This window comes from Anabas testudineus, chromosome 13, assembly GCF_900324465.2.
Source record: "Anabas testudineus chromosome 13, fAnaTes1.2, whole genome shotgun sequence".
In the NCBI taxonomy this organism is placed as follows: Eukaryota; Metazoa; Chordata; class Actinopteri; order Anabantiformes; family Anabantidae; genus Anabas; species Anabas testudineus.
This window is the reverse complement of record NC_046622.1, coordinates 2,987,286-3,006,353: the sequence shown is the minus strand read 5'-3', so window position 1 is coordinate 3,006,353 and position 19,068 is coordinate 2,987,286. Positions and strand designations below refer to the sequence as shown.

Here is a 19,068-nt window from a genome sequence, read left to right as displayed (position 1 = left end):
TTAAACATCAGGCCTTAGAATTTAGTATAAACCAAATTCAACTGTACCCATTGTTGACATACAACAGTTCATCCACATGACTGATGCAGGCATGTCCTGTGCAAATCATAAGAGACATCATCTCAGAAAAACATGTACATTTGCCTAAATTCTAATTGGTACTCACTTTCATGGATTAGCAGAGAAAACAAATAGTATTATCTGTTGTTACATAAACTTTAGCATTTAGTAAAGTGCATATACTGTATATTCCAGTGCTGATCAGTTTTCAGAACCTTTCTAAACCCAGTATTTGTGTTTTAGTGATTTGCATTTGGGTGTTCATTGTTTTAGAAAATAGCGTAATGCCAAATGTTTGGAAATTCTGATGTCACAGTGTCTTCAAAGCAAAAAAGTAACCGACTTAAAAAATTGTATGTTGGCAGAAGATTCACTGAATCTCTTTGTAGGATTTTGGCAGATGCTCACTGCAAATATCCTCTTTTTCCGTTTACATTTTAAAACTTTGACTGTAATAGCAACATATGGGACTGTTTTGTTTTGTACACCCCTCACTTGTTTGTGTGTGTGTGTGTGTGCGCGTGTTGTTAGATAATCTTCCAGACTAGGCAGGTCCCCATAAAAAGCCTGGTGTTACTTTGAGAAGAGGAGAGTTATCCAGTGGCGTGTATGTGTGTGCATGCCGGACAGTGTTTGGGCCACCATCTAATGCTATGAAGTACGTTTTGTCCCTCACGCAGGCCCCCTTAGACAGGAGCTGAATACCAGACAGGCAAACAAAAGGGACAGCTCAGTTGGGGTGGGGTGATGGTATGATGGAGGCCTTGGGACAAGAGCAGAGACCCTGAGAAAGACAAGATACAGAGCAGAACTGAGGATTACCGACAGTGTGTGAGTGTAGACGTGTATGATAATGCAGATAAACTTACAGCCCGACATGGTCTCTGCTCTGCCTTTGTATACACGTGTAATGCTATTATCTGCATTGTTATCATACGCAGCGTGTTGTCCCTGTGTGGGTGTCTGTGCATAATCACATTGTTGCTGCTGTATGCAGTGTTTTTATTGTGACAGTGTGCAAAGAGAATAATTAGACAATAAAGGAACATGAGGGTGTACAGAGCAAGAGCAGGTTTTCCCATAAGCTCATCTTCAAAGCAACATAAATAGACATAGAAGTATGATGCTCTGACTTAAGCTTTCACTCACCCTCTTTTTCCCCTTTTTGATGTTTATTCGACATCTGTAAAACTATATTTTATTTCCCCTTATTTAATCACCTGAATCAGGCTTCTTATGATCTCTGTCAAATTGATATTACATTACATAAGGCCACATTCAACTGCTCTTCATTAGTGATCAGCACCTCTAAACGTAGAAAATATCTGTTCCTTCTCACTTTTTCATTTCCTAAATATTTGTTTTAATACCATGTTTTATATATCAGTGCTCAGGTTAGGGAGCTTCAATTACCACTGCACATTAACGGAATGGAAGGATGGGTAGGAGGTGTTCATATATTAGGCATTTTATTGGGGTAATGTAAAAGGACAGCACTCCCAGCAACAAGCAACAAAAGGGTCAAATATCTATTCAAATGTTCCCCAGCAACAAGCAAAAGAGCAAAGGAAAATCTTTCAGTAATGTTGTTCATTAGAGTCACAGACACTGATCGTTTATTGATGTTTCTTCTTCCATCCTGCTGTAAAGGCACTGACATGAACTGAAGTGGCTCATCGCCTGTAGGATTTCCACCAGATCTTTGTCGTAATTCATGTGTAGAAGATTGCTTTATGTATTAAATAATTTAGATTGACAGTTTGGTTGGCTAAACATTTGTGATAAGATATTAATAAGGCCAGATGGTTAACAGCATAGTTCTTTCTTCAAGACTTAATTCTATTAAACATTTTTGCTTGGATTTCTTAAATATTAAATGTGTTGTAAAGACAAATAGGCTCATAAATTATTCATTTGTATGTTGGTGTGGCATTTATAGCTTAGCATTGGATGCATGTGATCCATTATCAAGCCTTTCTATGCTTTGGTATCATGTTTTACATCCTTTCATTCATTTTGTGACATTGTGACTTTGGGAAGTTTTGCCCTGTCTCATTACTGAAAAGGAGACTACTGCCATGCATTTATTAATTGACACTTATTTTGTTGACAGTATTTAATGCACTTTCTGACTTCCTATTGAATTGGATTGCATTGAGCTGTGCCTTGCTGAAGGGCACCATGCAAGTAGTCATGAGGTAGATGAGTATCTAGAAACTTTGGGCAAGAGAAGTACAGTTTTGCGGTCAGTAGTTGACTAACTGAAGTTGTTTAAAATGTTTCATCTAAACTGCAGGAGTAATAGACTGAGAGCAGGGTTGTCTCATTCAGAGTTTATACACACACACAGGCACACAGAGAGGGTTATTCACAAGAGGTACTCTGACGTGAGAGTAGAGAGAGAGCTCTGTGTGTTCATTCCTCTCATTCTGCCGTTCTTTGTCTTTCACTCTTGTTTTTTTTTTCACAGAATTTCTCTGGTCTCATGATTGGCTGCAGCTGATAAGTGGAAGTGTGTTTTCCACTGTGTAGAGGGCTGTAGTGTGTTAGTGTGTTTGTCATGCAGGAGCCGGCTATTTAAATATGTCAGCTAAACAAGCATTATCAATTCCTCATTTCTCCGTTTCACCATCTCAGTTTTCCTCATGCTCCCTCCCTCTTTCTCTCTCTCTTTGTGTGTGTTTGAGTGAGCGTTCTCGTGTGCAAAGCAAAGGAAAACTGCAGATTCACAGCCTGGATAAATAGGTCAGAGGTCGACAGACACATGAATCAAACCCACGCAGTACTGCTTTCAAAGTGAGAAAGAGTAGAGTGAAAAGTTGCTTGGTGTAAACACTTATCAAAAGGCAATGAGAGTTCTGACTTGGCAGTTAATTAATAATTCTTGGCAAGGAGAGAAAGTTGATTAATTCTGCCTGAAGAGATGATAGTAGGATTTCCTGTTTTGGCCAACAAAGCATGAAAATAGAAAAATGGCACTGTTCTTTAATTTGTGATATGAAGACCACCTATTACTGTGTCCCTATGTGTGTGCAGCCCGGCCTTTTGCTTATCATCCAGTGTCTCGCAACCCTCTTGGGAGCAGTAGATCCAGACTAAGGGATTAATACCTGGGTTGGCATGGCAAGTGTGACACAGGGCTATTTCCATGAGAGAGAAACAGGCAGTGATTTAAGAGAAGGTGAACATAATGAGGCTAACATATAAAGTTATTCTCTTGACTCAGTGGACAAATTCTGCATTCATCTGGCAGTGTTTAGTGTTTTTACAAAGATACACTTTGTAGTCTACAAAAGGCTTCTAAATGTGCAATAAGAAACCTTAAGCATAACATTACTGCTGCATGAGCTGATGATTGAATGGACTGATCAATACCAGTGACTCAACAATTTCCTAGCCAGATGCTGAGGTTTCTGGTCTTTGAACATCTATTTGCAGCCATAGTCTGTTATAGAAACAACCCCCAGTTTTTATTTTTATCTCTAAATATGTAACATTCCAGCAAACAGTGGTTGCAGATTGCATTTCTCAGTTGGTCAGCCAAGTAAGAAAAAAGAGAGTGAAAATGTGGGACAGAATGAGGTGAACGGTTACAGGAGAGATATAGAGAGAGGGGTGAAGGAAGAAAGGCTAAGCCAATAATTCTTCTTAAAGCTCAGATGAACAGCTGATGCACTTAATTCAATTACACACGTTCCCAGTGGGCCTGTATGTGTTTGTGACGATGCAGCTTCCTACTTTTAAAACTGTGAGTGGAAAAGCTGGGAGATGAATAGAAACTCCTCTCAGTTTATCCCATAGGACATTAGAAAGTAGCAAACACATTAGAGAAGCTGATTTATGCTTTTTTTGAGAACTTAAACAATTAATATCAAGATTGGCATCCTATACACCAGATGTGTTGTTTGTTATCTGGATATTTTTTTCGAGTTTCTTGTCTTGGCACAGAACCTGTGTTTGGTCGTACAGTATGGATGTGTGTTTGTGTATTCAAACTAAGCTGGTCTTTTTCCACAGGCTGAATTGCATAGCAGGAATCTGTGTATGATGAAAACAAGCATCACACACTCAAAGGCCAATCGCCTCAGGCGACTGTAAAGTTATGACACTGTGGCAGTGTTGTTAATTCCATGGAGAAGAGATTTCCTTCATCTCGAAGTGAAGTCATTTTGTTTTTAAGAAAAATTAATGGTGCAGTCACTGATGTAGTGAAATTGAAAACATATAAACCAGCACACTCACATTTTCATTCTTCTTTTTAGACCAAAACTATTCATTTTTTTTGTCTGTTTTATTAATGACCACTCAAATAAGGTTTTAAATCAATCAACCTTTTCTGTTATGTATCAATTATGGACATCTGCTTAAGCCACTAATGAGTGTGAAATATTTTAAACTAAAAATAAAAAAGATCTTCAAACAGAATGGTTATAATGCAGTAATACTGTGCTGTTTCTTATTGTGCTAAACAGGAACACTAATTTGGCTGTAGTGTAAACATATAGAAATGTAACCATAAGGGTTTTATTGTGATAGAGAAAAATAATTTTGGAGTGTGTTTCCCTGGGCAGCTGAGTGTCAGCAACGAGAGTGAGGTCCTCAGGGCATTCCTGCTTTTGTGTTCTTACTCTTTTTGCTGGCTCTCCACTCTCAGATTTTTTTCCACATTTCTGCTTTCTTTACTTCTAATTTATTCTTAAATTATTTTTAACAAGTTTGCCACAATGGCTTACAAAGTAAAAATGACACCAATACTAAGCAAAACTAAATAATAATATGCACGAGTTTCACTTCTGTATGTACACCATTTCACCTCCTTCTTTCTTTCTCAGTCTTCTTGTCTTTTCCTGCTGCTACACCCTTCAGCTTCTGTGCATTGTTAATTTTTCTCATTTTCTATGTCTGACTAGGTTTCCTGCTAACACACTCCATTGTAACACACACATGTTGTTTTGTAATGCACTTCATATTTCTCTTTTAGTCATATTTCTCCTTCAGGGTCAGAATGTATCACTTTGTCACTAATAATCAAACCAAAACAACTCGACTAGATGGATGGATTATATTTGTTTCACAGAGGCTTGATGTAGGGGCTTAAAACATATTAGCAATAAATTGACAAAATCATGAAACCTTATTAGATATGTTAGGTCAAATCACATTTCAAGGGTATTCTTTAAGCTGACTTGAGATTTCAGTGGTTTTACTCTGATTTTCATTCAGTGCTGTGGTGAAATGACTTTATTACATACTAAACATTGATCTGGTGTTAAAAACACCAACAAATCATTATCAGCATGTTCTACCATGATGCATCCAACCCCAATGAACTCTTTCTGTAATCTTTTAAAATGTGGTTCACAGACAAATACATTACATTAATTAGACAGAGAGGGAGAGAGACAGCATCAGAGCAGCAGGATGAGGCAGCAGTCTGGAGCTCAGTGATGGATGAGTGCGGGGCAGAGGGAGTGCACACCCTGGGGAGGAGGCCCCAGTGTCAGCCCAGCTCTACTGAGACACTCCCTTGGGTAGCTCGAAGTCTGAGGGTGGTTGGAAAGACGAGTGTGATCGAGAACACGTGTGTCTCTTTAGAAGGACAATATGAATGAAGAGTAAACTGTCTGGATACCAGCTGTGAACTGTATGAATTAAGTGGAGAATACATAATTTAATATATGAGAGAAATAGTGAGAATGAGCACAAAGAAAACAGCATCACATATATAAATGTTATTTTAATTGTTCATTGTGTGTACATATTGATCAAAACAATACACTCTTTATATTGTGACAAATGTATGTATTTGTATTTCATAGTTTTCATACTATTGATCTTAAGTTTTTGTTAAAATCAGCATTTCATTTATTTATTTGTTTTAATTTAGAAAATATGAATTTAACATTAACATTTGGATATATTATGATAATGTGGCAATAAGGGTTGTTTCTTAGATTTTTGATCTTATTGACAGCCAAATATTGCTTTTATGCACCATACAGTAACATAAACCAGCTGTCATTTCAGGCCATACAACAATTAAAATTTAAATTAATATAATATAATATTGGTATGCATAATGTTGCGTTTGAGGCTTGACAAGAACATTGGATTCTGATAATTCACTCTCATTTTAAATTGTTTTTCAGTTGTTTCGAGAGGTACGCATCATGAAAACTCTTAAACATCCCAACATAGGTGAGTTACTCTATATAGAATTAGCTTTTGTGTGTGTGTGTGTGTGTGTATGTGTGTGTTTGTGCTAACATTTCTTCCTGTTTGTCTTACAGTGCAGTTGTTTGAGGTGATTGAGACGGAGAAGACTCTTTACCTGATTATGGAGTATGCCAGTGGAGGTGAGTGACATTTGTACCACCCTGCCAAGTATTGACTGACTGAACTGTGCAGTTCAACGGATTAACTCATTTATTTAAGTTATAAACTATTGAGTTCACTTCCTTTGGCTCCATTTTCATTAGCAAAAGCAGAAAAAAGGCAGTGTCAACTTACTTTCATCTCTTCATGTATAGTATTGTTTCCCAATCATGATTCTGTTTTTGCAGTTTCTATATTTACCTTTATTCTCTCCTAATGATCCTTCAATCTCTCTCCAGTGCTTGTGTGATGTCTTACTTTCAATGCCTAATAAGGAGCCAGTAGCTCACTAGCAGACGTGCTGCTCAGTTCAACTCAACCTCAGCCTGTTAAAGATCTCTGTGATTAAATGTTTGGCTGAAGACACACAAACATAAAAAACAATTTCAAGCAGTTGCATTTTATATTAATGAAAAGCTAAAATATGTCATTAACAAAGGTATGTTAACCCCTTGCACTCTAATTAGTGATCAGTTGCATCCTGTTTGCTTTAATTATCAATCTTATGTCTAAAACCTGATTTGAATTTGAAGTCTCTTGGACCAATCCCTGGAACACTTCCTGTGGTTGACTGGCTGGCCAAACTGAGTAACCAGACAAGAAGGGCTTTGGTTGGAGATGTGACCAAGACCCCAACAGTCACTCTAATAGGGACATCTCAGCAGGACTCCCTCAGTCAAGACTGTACCGGAGACTGGCTGGATGCAATTTAAAAAAAATGGACATAACATGACATCTTATGTTCATGCCTAGTTTATGCAGAAAGAAAGCACGCCAAATCTGTTAGAAAAGGGATAGGCTAGTTCTTGATGGTAGTAAGAACTAGACAGTGAAATTGGAAGGTTTAGGAGCATCTAACTGTTAAATAACTTGCATGAGGTACAACATGTTTTCATACTTAGTCTTTCTTCCAGGCGAAGTGTTCGACTACCTCGTGGCTCATGGCAGAATGAAGGAGAAAGAGGCAAGAGCCAAGTTCAGACAGGTCAGTAAAACCCTGTTTCTTATGTCGTCTGTTTGTGTGTTTTTTTCCTGAATAAGTGATCATTTGACTAATATTCTAATTTAACGACATAAAAACCTACAGTCACACGAGACGAGATGTTGTTATAAAATAAACAACAAAACAAAATAGCAAATGCAGAGAAACAAAATAAATAACGAATGCCTTTAACAAAGTCAAGTTTGAGCTGATAAAACAGGGAGTAACAATACTTTTTTTTTTCTTAATTTTAGAGTTCCTTCTTTCTTTTAATTGTATTTTTTCTTGACAGTGTGAACCCTAATCAGACAAACACAAATGTAGTAAAACTTTCCAACAGTTGTGATCAGTGTGATCGCATAAGCAAGAATTGTAGTCATCCATTGTTTTGTAATATTGCATTCTATCAGTAGTCAGTGGGAGCCTGAATGATCGAATGGAGCTCCGTGTTTAGCTGACATTTAAATGCAAGTGCAAACATTTAGCATAGTTATTCTGCCTTAATTGATGTCTTTGTTTTTCTCTCCTCAGATTGTCTCAGCAGTGAACTACTGCCATAAGAAGAACATTGTTCACAGAGACTTGAAGGTGATTACACAATGAGAACAAATGAAAATAAATCTTCTTAGATAACCACTGATCTGTAACAGTCACAGTACAGTACTAAATATTTTTAATATTAAATGCACAAACAGCTAAATGTTATTTAAATCACCTAAAAATCTTTAAACACCTAATTACAAAATGATTTGTCCCTTACATATATTGAAACAATGAAAATGAAATAAAGGAAATTAGAAATGAAAGAAATCAGAGCTTTACAAATATGCTTGCAAACACTCAGCTATTCAGTAGCAATACATGATTATAGTTTTGTTTATCTTCTTATGTGTGTGTATTGTGTCCTGCAGGCAGAGAACTTGCTTCTAGACGCAGACTCCAACATCAAAATAGCTGATTTTGGCTTCAGTAATGAGTTCAAAGTGGGTAGTAAACTGGACACGTTCTGCGGATCCCCACCTTATGCTGCCCCTGAGCTCTTCCAGGGGAAGAAGTACGATGGTCCAGAGGTGGACATCTGGAGCCTGGGAGTTATCTTGTACACTCTAGTGAGCGGGTCCTTGCCCTTTGATGGACAGAACCTAAAGGTGGGTCACATGTTGGCGTAGTCGTGAATATCATGAGACATTCATGAAATGACTGAAGAGGTTTGCAGTACAGTGAAAATGGGTGGACTAACAGTAGTGCAAAAACATACTGTAAGCTAATCTCTATTTAATCCATACACCTTAATTAGATTACCAAAGATCTGTTTTTTTCTGACTTGTATTTGCTTGTACACATATTTAATAAATATAATACAGACACAACAGATATTTACTTTGAAGCTGAAATTTTCCACAAACTGCACCCTGGAGATATATAGCTGCAAGGCAGAGGATACCTGCAGAGGAGAACAGAGTGAGGGAGACAGAGAAGAGGAAACACAACTGCGGGAGCAAGAAAAGACAAAATGAATGCAATGGTAGCATTTCATTGGATAGAGGAAAGGAGAGAGGAGAGGAACTCAGTGTGACAGTAGAGGTCCCCCAGCAGACTGACCTATAGCAGGATAACCATAACCAAAGAGATGGTTCAGAGTCACCTCAGCCATCTCTAACTATCTTTAACTAACTAGCTTTATAAAAAAGGAAAGTTTTAAGTCTAGTCTTAAATGTAGAGAGGGTGTCTGCCTCCAGAACCTGAACTGGAAGCTGGTTCCACAGGAGAGGCGCTTGATATCTAAAGGCTCTGCCTTTATCTTCATCTGGAGACACTAGGAACCACAAGTAGACCTGCACTTTATAAACAGTGTTCTGTTTAGGAACTATGAAGTCTTTAAGATAAGAATGGAGCTTGATTATTAAGTGTTTTATATGTGAGGAGAAGTGTTTTAAACTCTGAACTGCTGCAGCATTTTGGATTAACTGGAAGCTTTTTAAGCAGTTATTGGGACATCCTATCAATAGTGAATTACAATAGTCCAGTCTGGAAGTAACAAATGCATGGACTAGTTTTTTATCATCACTTTGAGAAGGGATGCTCCTAATTTTAGCAATATTCCTCAGGTATAATGTAAAGGAGATATCCTGGTCAAAGATAACTCCAAAATTCCTCACAGTATTACTTAAGACCAATGTTATGTCATCTAGGGTGCAGTGTAATAGAATGTTGTGATCTATAGTGTCGAATGCAGCACTAAGATCTAACAAGACGAGCTTAGAGAAAAGTCCGTAATCAGTATGATTAACTTACACATTTACAATTATGCAAGATAAAGAAGAAATTTATGTAAATCAGGTTAAACTTCAAAGTAATATTAATGTCAGCTTTTTAACTGATTTTACTTGTATATAATTGTTGCCTAGCTTGCGTCTTTTATTGATTCAGTGTTCCTGTAGATAAAAGTCATGGTGTTTATGTGCAGGAGCTGAGGGAGCGTGTTTTGAGAGGGAAATACCGTGTGCCCTTCTACATGTCTACAGACTGTGAGGGCATCCTGCGCCGCTTCCTGGTCCTCAACCCTGCCAAGCGCTGCTCACTGGAGGTGAGTGGGAAAAGATGACCATATTGGCATTTAGGTATCAAGCTGAGCAATGCAAAGCCTTCCTCACTCTCTTTATTCTCAACAGCAAATAATGAAAGACAAGTGGATAAATGTTGGCTATGAGTCTGACGAGCTGAAGCCCCACATTGAGCCTGAAGAGGACTTCAATGATACCAACCGCATTGGTGAGAAGTGACCTAGCCTCAACATTAATTGATTTACTTAATTATAGATCACAAAATGATTCACCTTACAGACTGCAGTAAAGGTAAAGAAAAATGTAATGTAAGCTGTCAATGACCGGCTAAATCTGTTGTCTCACAGGCTGGGGGACAACACAAAGTATTGCATTGGAAGATAATCCATGTCAAATATAAGGGGAGCAGAGCCATAAAGGGCTTAGTACACCAATAAAAGTACCTTAAAAGAAATTCTGTAGGCTGGGGTTAATATAAAGACTCCAAAACTGGGGTATTGTATTTCTTTGTTTGGGTTAACAGCCTAGCAATAGCATTCTGGACAAGTTGCAACCTGTTAATTGGAACTGTCAGAATACCTGTGAACAAAGCTTTGCAATAGTTAAGTCTGGTCATAATAAAAATATGGATGAGTTTTTCTGCACACACATATTTCTGAGATGAAAATACACACTGGTGCTTCAGATGTAATGTTCTGGCACTAATCTCTTGAGAGGTATCATATTAAAGATTTTGTAATTCTTTGTAAGTAGTACAAAAATCTGCATGTTTTCTGCCCCAAGTTTAACTAGTAAAAATTGAGTAACTATTTCTGGTTTAATGTGTTGTGTTCCAGAGGTGATGGTTGGGATGGGCTTCACTAGAGAAGAGGTCAGAGATTCTCTGACCAACCACAAACACAATGAAATTATGGCCACATACCTTCTGCTAGGACGCAAGAATGAGGTTTGTTTTGTTTATTGTTTCCTCCTCTATAATTAGGTGAAATATATAAATCATGGTGTTATAGTTACAGATCCTAAAGGTTACCACTAAATAATGAAATTAATATTGCAGTCATAGGTTTGTCAGATTCAAGATGAAGAAAGTGTCTTTGTAAACAGTTCCAAATGTAAAATGATTCAAACAGTTATGACCCAACCTGTTTAACTAAATGCACAAATATGAGCATACAGTTCCATTTGTTGTGGTATTGGTCCTGACCTGATGAGAGAAAAACAATTAATTGGACCTTGTTTTGGAAATATTTGGACTTGACTAACTTGATCTTGGTTATAGATCTGGCTTGTTGCACTGATGGAAGCTGTAAACATTTCTCAAGTTTCTTCATTTGTATCATCTATCTGTATCCCAGACGGAGGGCAGTGAGTCGCGGTCGGGCAGCAGTCTAAGTCTAGCTCGAGTCCGGCCTGGCACCATCACCAATGGAACTAGCAAACACTCCACTTCCTCTTCCTCATCTGGAGCACCTTCTTCCTCATCCAGCCACAAAGCACAGCGTAGTGCCTCGACATACCACAGACAGAGAAGACACTCTGACTTCTGTAAGACTACTCTCTCAGATCAGTTTGTTTTGGGATTGTTTAGCTTTTGTCTGAGAACTGTTTTACTGTCTTTTTAGGTGGTCCAGCAGTTCCAGGGTCAACACACCCGAGGCGGAGTCCCAGTGGTGTAGGCGAAGGGGCAGGGCTTAAGGAAGAGCGACTATCAACCCGCAAGCCAAGCACCACTACTGTTGGCTCCCGTAGCATCCCAACTCCTTCTAGTCCTATGGTTAGTTCTGCTCACAACCCAAATAAGGCAGAGATACCTGACCGCCGAAAGGAAGTTAACTCAACGACGGTAAGCCTCAAAGGATGTTTTGTGTGTGTCATGAATCATCAATATAAGAGTTGCAGATGGCAGAGTCCTCACACTGTTCCTAATCCCATTTCCTCAGATTATCACAAATTGAGTCTACACTGTCACAGACTGTAAACATTAACACCCAACACAGAGCCGACAGGAGCTAAATAATGAAACGCTTTTATAGTTTTAAGATGCATAATAAACTGTAAAGTCGCCCAGAAGGGGAAATATAGAGATGATGATTGTTCAATAAAAGAAAGTGTGAGAAAAGAGATGTAAAGACAGATTAACCTGAGATTAACTCCTTAAAGTTCTGCACGGCACATTCAGGCAGATCTCGGGGTCAGGGAGTTGTTTGTTTTCAAATACTGCCATAAGTGTTTGTAAGTCATAGTCATGGGAAGGCATAATAAATATCTCCTCTGCATTTGAAGCTCTCTTTGTAATATGAGATAATCACTCTCATCCACCTCATTCTACCACATCAAGATAAAACAGACCATTTACACATACAGTGTTCAGAACATCATTTATTTATCACCAAATTCTGATTCCTTCTCCAGAACAACATCCCTGCTAGTGCCATGACTCGAAGAAACACATATGTGTGTACAGACCGAACCAGCACTGATAGACACACCCTGCTACAAAATGGCAAGGACAACAGGTGAGTGGTGCATGACTGTGTTTATATTGTACATGTCTCTGGTATGTGTGAAAGCAGATTTATTTGTGGAAATTTTAGACCACAGCTAGTATTAACACATATAAAACACACACAAATGTCTTTAAATTAATGGAAAAAAATCCTTTACAGTGACATAACCTGCACAGATTTGCTCACATTAATCATCATTGATGATTTACACAAAAGCAAAACAAAAAAGAACAAAACACATTAAACAGTGCCCTGGATTTAGAGCTGACTTGATATTGTTCTATTGGTGAGCAGAGATATACTCGATAATTTTACATCCAGGAATTACAATGAGGCTGTGCTCTCTGTTGCATCTCCATTTTGTGATTTAACAGGTGGCGCTGCTGGATGTAGGAATAGGAGGAGAAGGGTGGCAAGTAAAAGGAGGAAGGGATGATAGGATGAGGAAAAGAGAAAATAGAGGAAGAGGAAAGGGGAGGTGAGAGGTAGAGAGCAGCAGGATGAAGTGAGGACTGGCATTGTGCCACTATAACTCTCTGCTTGCATCAGAGGACATGTCAATGTGATGCCATGCCAGACTGGTTGATGGGAAAAACACGTGCAACCACTCACTCACACACACAGACCACACAATGATTCACATTTAGTTAAAAAATATATACAACACTGTTGTGTGATACATACGAGAGGTGCATTACTCTGATTATGTACACAACAACGTGATAATTGATCATATTTTGTTACTTTGTGATTATAACGTGATCATAAACATAACAGTCCTTGCATTATACACACAAATGCTAATATAGATAAATGACTTCATACCAAGATATACTGTAGATTTAGACAAGAAAACACATTGAAAATAAAGCAGTTTCCACGTTCCTTATGCAGAACTTAACTAAGAGTTACATGAATTTATGTGTATGTAGGTACTGTTAAACTCTAAAATTCATAAAGTTTCTAAACCCTTTCCGTGGTTTTTATATATGTGCGGCATTTCAGCTTCAGTCCTGTAATGGTTCTTCCCCAGTTGAACCCTGTTTGTGGGTGCTATCTAGAGCATTATGAAAAGTTGCTTTAGGGCACCAGCCAGCCAGACAGACAGGGGTGTAGAGGAGAGGTGTGTGTTTGTGTGTAGGTGTGAGTGTTTAAGACCAGATCATTGGATGAGAGGTAGGGGGAATGCAGAAGAACAAGAGTATAAAAATATTACTGTAATTAAGTACTGCCAGTAAATCAAATTAAAAGACAGAAAACAGTTCCCAATGTGTCAGTGCTTCATATATGTTATTCTTCTGTGGAATAGGTCTCCATTGTTAGTCAGAATCTATTAACGGCACATCAGTGAGTCATACTCCTGTAGTGGGGGACATTTTCCTCGTTGATGATGAATATGGGCACTTATTTTGAGTCAGTGTGAGATTGACTCAATATATTGTCCTGGTATCAGTACTTGTACTCACTAGCATGCTAATTAATGATGTATGTTAACTTATACCGTAACATATTTTTGTACTATTAAAATGAAGCAGTTTCTGTCTTGATGTTTGTTGTGAAATATAAATAATTGAAATAAATACACCACACTATACACTATAATGTACATTATCATCATCATTTTCCTCCTTTTCTCTCTCCAGCACCTTGTCCCACCGCCTTCCCCCTGCCTCCCCCTCAACCCATAGCATCGCTGGCGCCTCTGGAGCCTCCTCTTCATCCTCCACACCCTCGTCCCGCCTCTCCAGGGGATCAACAGTGAGGAGCACTTTTCATGGAGGGCAGATTAGGGACCGTCGGCCTCCCTCACATGCTCCTCCAGCTTCTCCCACACCGTCCCACGACGCCAGCCCACTGCCCCATGCCCGGACCCGGGCAACGACCAACCTGCTGAGCAAACTCACCTCCAAGCTGACTCGCAGGTAAGGGGAGCAGCCAGGAGAATACGAAGAGAAAGAGAATAGAAAGTAGGACAGTAGGAGGAAGGATGTTAAATAAACAACAGATTATTAGTAAAGTTAACTTTGTGTCCTTTGCTCATTTGCAAGGGTCTGAGGGCTTTATGTGTCTATTATATGTGATTATTAGCATTAATTATTAAAATAACTGGACAGCATGGTTCTTTTATTATAAATCACTTGGCTAACTCGGCTGCCTCTCATTGTCTCTTCCTTAACAAATACTAACCTACCAGCCTACCTTTTCTAATAAAGCTTTACAGGCTTAAAGATCAGTCCTCATTAATCTAAGATCTGGGTCTAATAGTGTTTAGTGTAACATTATTGCTACTGTTTATTAGGGGTTTTTTTGTAATCCCGCCCACTGCCACATAACCTGTGAAGTGTTTGCAGCTGAAATCTGCCTGTAGGAAACTTAAACGGATGAAAATAAAAAGATAAATTAGAAACATGACAACAAGTAATTTTGAAGGCTTTCATTTAATTTCTGATGGTATGAATATTTAAACTGAAGAAAGCAACATAATAATAAAGGCAAAACAATATATCCTGAACCCGCAGTTCTTATTTAGGTCTTGTAGTGGTCTAACCCTGTCACATTTATGCTTTTAGGTTCAACACACCTGCATTTTTCAGCTTTTGTCAGGAAACCTTTTGCTAATGCCGAAGCTGCAGTGTAGTTAAAAACAAACCTATTTGACCCAGATCTGTTGGGCAGTTGGATATGTATGTATGTCTTTTTCAGTCGATTTTCTCAGCTGCTTATTGTTGCTTTGTTTGTTGTTTTGTTTAATGTTTGTTTGATTCTTTAACAACTTTTGCTTTTCCTTGCCTATATTCTATCCTTTATAGTACACACAGTTTAATTTGTACCTCTCTGCCTCTTCTACTTGTGCTTCTTACTGTCTGTCAACTCTGTTGTCTTTCCCCCTCACTTGCTTTCTCTTTCATTCAATGTCTCTCTGACTCTTTGCTGTTATTTTTCCTTTTCCATTCCTCTCATCCTCTCTTCATCTCCTTTTTTCTTCCTCTCTGCTCCTAGGGTCACTCTTGACCCTTCTAAACGCCAGAGCTCAAACAAGTCCATGTCGGGCTGCACTCTCCCACAAGGGACAAAAACAGTTAGTAAGTTTTCCTTACCCATGTTTTCTGGCTGCTTCTGTCTGTCTGTCTGTTTGCCTGCCAGTGCCCTGTCACCTCCCATGCCCCTCATTCGCTGTCTGACGCAGGTTGGTGTTTGGTTATACAAACATTTATCCAAGGTAAAGCTTCTCTACAGGAAGGAAATAAATCAATGAGTGTGTTAAATTGAACATTTTCAGAAATGCAGTAAAGCTACATCTGTACTGAGACAACTCTGCACTGGAAAACATCTCTTTTTGTAGTTGTTTTCATTTGCAAGTATGGTTCACACATAGTTAATTACTCTTCTAATGCAACATGTACAGCATGTTGTATCAGGAAGAGATGAAAGCACATTTACAAATAAATAACCCCATGAAAATATCAGTTTTTTTTAAATGAATCCACTAAGTAGAAAGAAACAAAGCGTGTAGTATCATACTAAAGAAGAAATCTTGGAATAATACTACTGATATAAATCCGTCTCATTACAGTGAAAGGAAAGTTACCTGACTTTATATAAATATTTCATGGTTTAGAGCATGTTGTCATGCATACAGTATGTCAAACTCTTCTACATCCAGCTGTGGCAGTTACATAAGTTGTTGCTTATTCATCCCACTTCAGTTTCACTCTGTTTGCATAGATTTCGTTTTTTGTATGCTATTTAATTAAAGAGACACCGTGTAGTTGGCCTGAAGCTTTGGAAAACCTTAGCCTTCCTAAACCTAGCTTATCCTGGGACCAAAATTCTTATCCTGAGATGACCTCAGGTTTTTTTTTTTGATGGAGCCCATGTCTGTTTAGAAGTCCCTTCTTCCTATAGAGCAGCTTTACCTCACTGCATTTGTGTGACTAGCACTCAGACCAGCCGCTGTCTGTCTGTCTGCCTGTCTGTCTGGATTGCTTGTCTCTATACTGTAGCACTCACTAGAGGCTGTAGATGGAACAGCACCATTACCTGCTTCCAACAAAACACACTACACTAGTACTGATTTTGTGGAAAAAGTTGCAGACGTTGTTTAATCTTTTTTCTAAAAATCTTGTTTTTAGAAATAGGAGTTCTAGTTTCCCCTATTTCTGACAGTATTTATCAATATTAGCACTGGTTATGGTGGAACAATTTAGCTTAGCTTTAACACACTCAACATGTTTTTAGAATATCCAACCCTGTGAAGATGTGCACATGCTTGTGTGTACCCTGAAATATGTTACAGCTCAACTGTACTGGTCTGAGTCATGTAATCATCACCAGATGTTTGTCCATGCTGTTAACAAATCGGCAGGGCCGTAGGAGCTCTGGAAGCTGAGTTTACGAGACATGCAGGAAAGGGGGATGGTGCTTTATTGTTTTTGTTTTGTTTGTTTGTTTATTTGTTTGTTTGTTTTTTAAACAAGACAGAAGTATGAAGTAAAAAATGAGTAAATATAGGATCATTTGTCTTTGGCTTTGAGTGAACTTCAATTCTAAATTCAAAGACTGTTAATGTGGTGTGCATCTTTTCACATTCCCGTGTACAGTTTATCAAATACTGACATTAGTTCTTCCACATATCTCCTTTGGCAAATAATTTTTCACTGATTGAAAACTTTTTGTTTTTTTGTTTTTTTCAGTTTTTTCACGTTTGTTAAGAATTTCCGAAAACAATGAATCCATTAACTCATCAATGCACCTCTATACGTTAGATCACATACACAACATTCAGGGTCAGGTCAGATCAGAGATATGGTGGGAAAAGAAGTTTCAAGCAATGCCAATGAAACATAATGTTCTTAAATTATCCTGTCCTCCAAAATTTAGCACCGTTTAAGTTGTAAAGATCCATTTCTCAGTAAACAAAATGCAGAGTAAAAACAAAATCCTCAGTCTGAATCATTGAACATGAGGCGGTAGAGAGCACTGCATATGTCTGAGCCTTCTGCAGAAGCAGATGCTTGAAGGAGCATCTCCGCCTGCACCAGTCATCCTGACTGACTGACCCAGCATCACTGCTGTTTTAAATCAGGATTAGTTATGTAACCTGGATTTATTCTTCACTTAAACGGGGATCTTACACAGCTTTCCCTCAAGATACAAGCAGACTGTTCTGTTATACTCATTTTAGCTTCTCTCTCTCTCTTTTCATGTCTCCTCCCTCTGTCACTTTATGCTCTTCTTTCTCTCAATCCCTCTCTTTCAGTCCTCCATGTTGCTCTCTCAGTACACTGCCTTCATACAGATTGCGCAATCTGGGGCACATATGGAACAGTAAATATACAAGTACTGTAGTTACTGGCTCAGACCACTACAGTCTGTCCAGTCTGTTGCTCCCTGTGCTTCAAATGGATGTGATCACCAGTTGTCGAGCTCAAGGGCACCTTGGCATCAGTTGCTACAAACTTTTATTTTTTACCCACACAAGGACGACAAGGTCATAATATAAATATGATACCTGCAAACCTTATGCTTAAAACTGCTACAAGTACACAGGAAACCATTGCATTACTACAGATACTTCTTTTTTATTGTTAATGGTGTTAGGAGTCAGATGTTGCTGGAATGAGATTAACTGTTCTTATTCCAGCAGGAAATCCCCTACGGATATCTGCTGTATAATTATTTGTTTAACAATCATTCATAATGCTGATGCATATCCTTGTGATTACTTATGTGGATTATCAGGGATCTTGCTGTACTCTTAGAGAGAGGATGCAGTCAATAGGATGAGACACACAGTCTACACATGCACTTAGATCTGATTAATGCTAGTGTGCTGCAACAGATCCTAAGTCATAGTCTTGTAGATTTTACTCCATCTATGAAGTCTTACTGCCTGCCGCTTTAATCTAGTGCCCAGTTCCTGGAATGCAGATCAGGTTAGTGTGAAAGAAACCCTCATTATATACAGCAAATAGCAACAGCAGCCCCTTGTGGTCATGAAAGGAAAGTATAACGACCAGCATGTTGAGGGAGCATATGCTCTTCAGAAGGCTCCTAATCCAAACCATCCTACAGCAGCTGTGAGCATATAAATTATGTATGTGTGTGACATTTTAAATGCAATAATAGCAGAGCTACATACAAAAGGACTAGATAATAAGACACAAGCCTTAAATATTAAAAAGAAACTACAACCCAGGTTTAAAAAAATTGTGACAGTGACGATTTACAAATCTCATAAACTCATATTTTATTCACAATAGAACATAAAAACATATCAAATGTTTAAAGTTAGAAGATGTACCATTAAAAAAAATAATACTTCTAAGATAACATAAACTTAGCTAAAGACTAAATTATTTTCACTTTTTGTAGCTAAATGAGGCCGGCGTCCTGTTTCTACTCATCTACTTGTGCTTTTACCAGCATTAGAGTTGTATTTGTGACCACCGCTGCAACACACATTGTATTTGCTGTTGGTTGACACCTGTATTCACTCCCTCTACTTTTGTTTAGCCTTTTCATTTTGTTTTGTCGGTGACTTTGACTTTTTTTTATCCACACTCACCCAGTGTTCCAG

At 38.3% G+C, this 19,068-nt stretch overlaps 1 protein-coding gene across 3 annotated transcripts in view; it reads left to right on the top strand.

Moving 5' to 3' along the window:
• Positions 1-19,068, top strand: part of mark4 (microtubule affinity regulating kinase 4) — a 44,725-nt gene that overhangs the window by 19,853 nt on the left and 5,804 nt on the right. For all 3 annotated transcript variants that reach the window (XM_026370227.1, XM_026370236.1, XM_026370242.1), the window contains exons 4-15: positions 6,210-6,258; positions 6,351-6,416; positions 7,350-7,420; positions 7,949-8,005; positions 8,329-8,565; positions 9,885-10,004; positions 10,090-10,189; positions 10,818-10,927; positions 11,337-11,526; positions 11,604-11,824; positions 12,394-12,497; positions 14,132-14,410. In XM_026370227.1, coding sequence (XP_026226012.1) covers positions 6,210-6,258; positions 6,351-6,416; positions 7,350-7,420; positions 7,949-8,005; positions 8,329-8,565; positions 9,885-10,004; positions 10,090-10,189; positions 10,818-10,927; positions 11,337-11,526; positions 11,604-11,824; positions 12,394-12,497; positions 14,132-14,410 — 1,604 coding nt within the window. The remainder of the gene's footprint in view (positions 1-6,209; positions 6,259-6,350; positions 6,417-7,349; positions 7,421-7,948; positions 8,006-8,328; positions 8,566-9,884; positions 10,005-10,089; positions 10,190-10,817; positions 10,928-11,336; positions 11,527-11,603; positions 11,825-12,393; positions 12,498-14,131; positions 14,411-19,068) is intronic.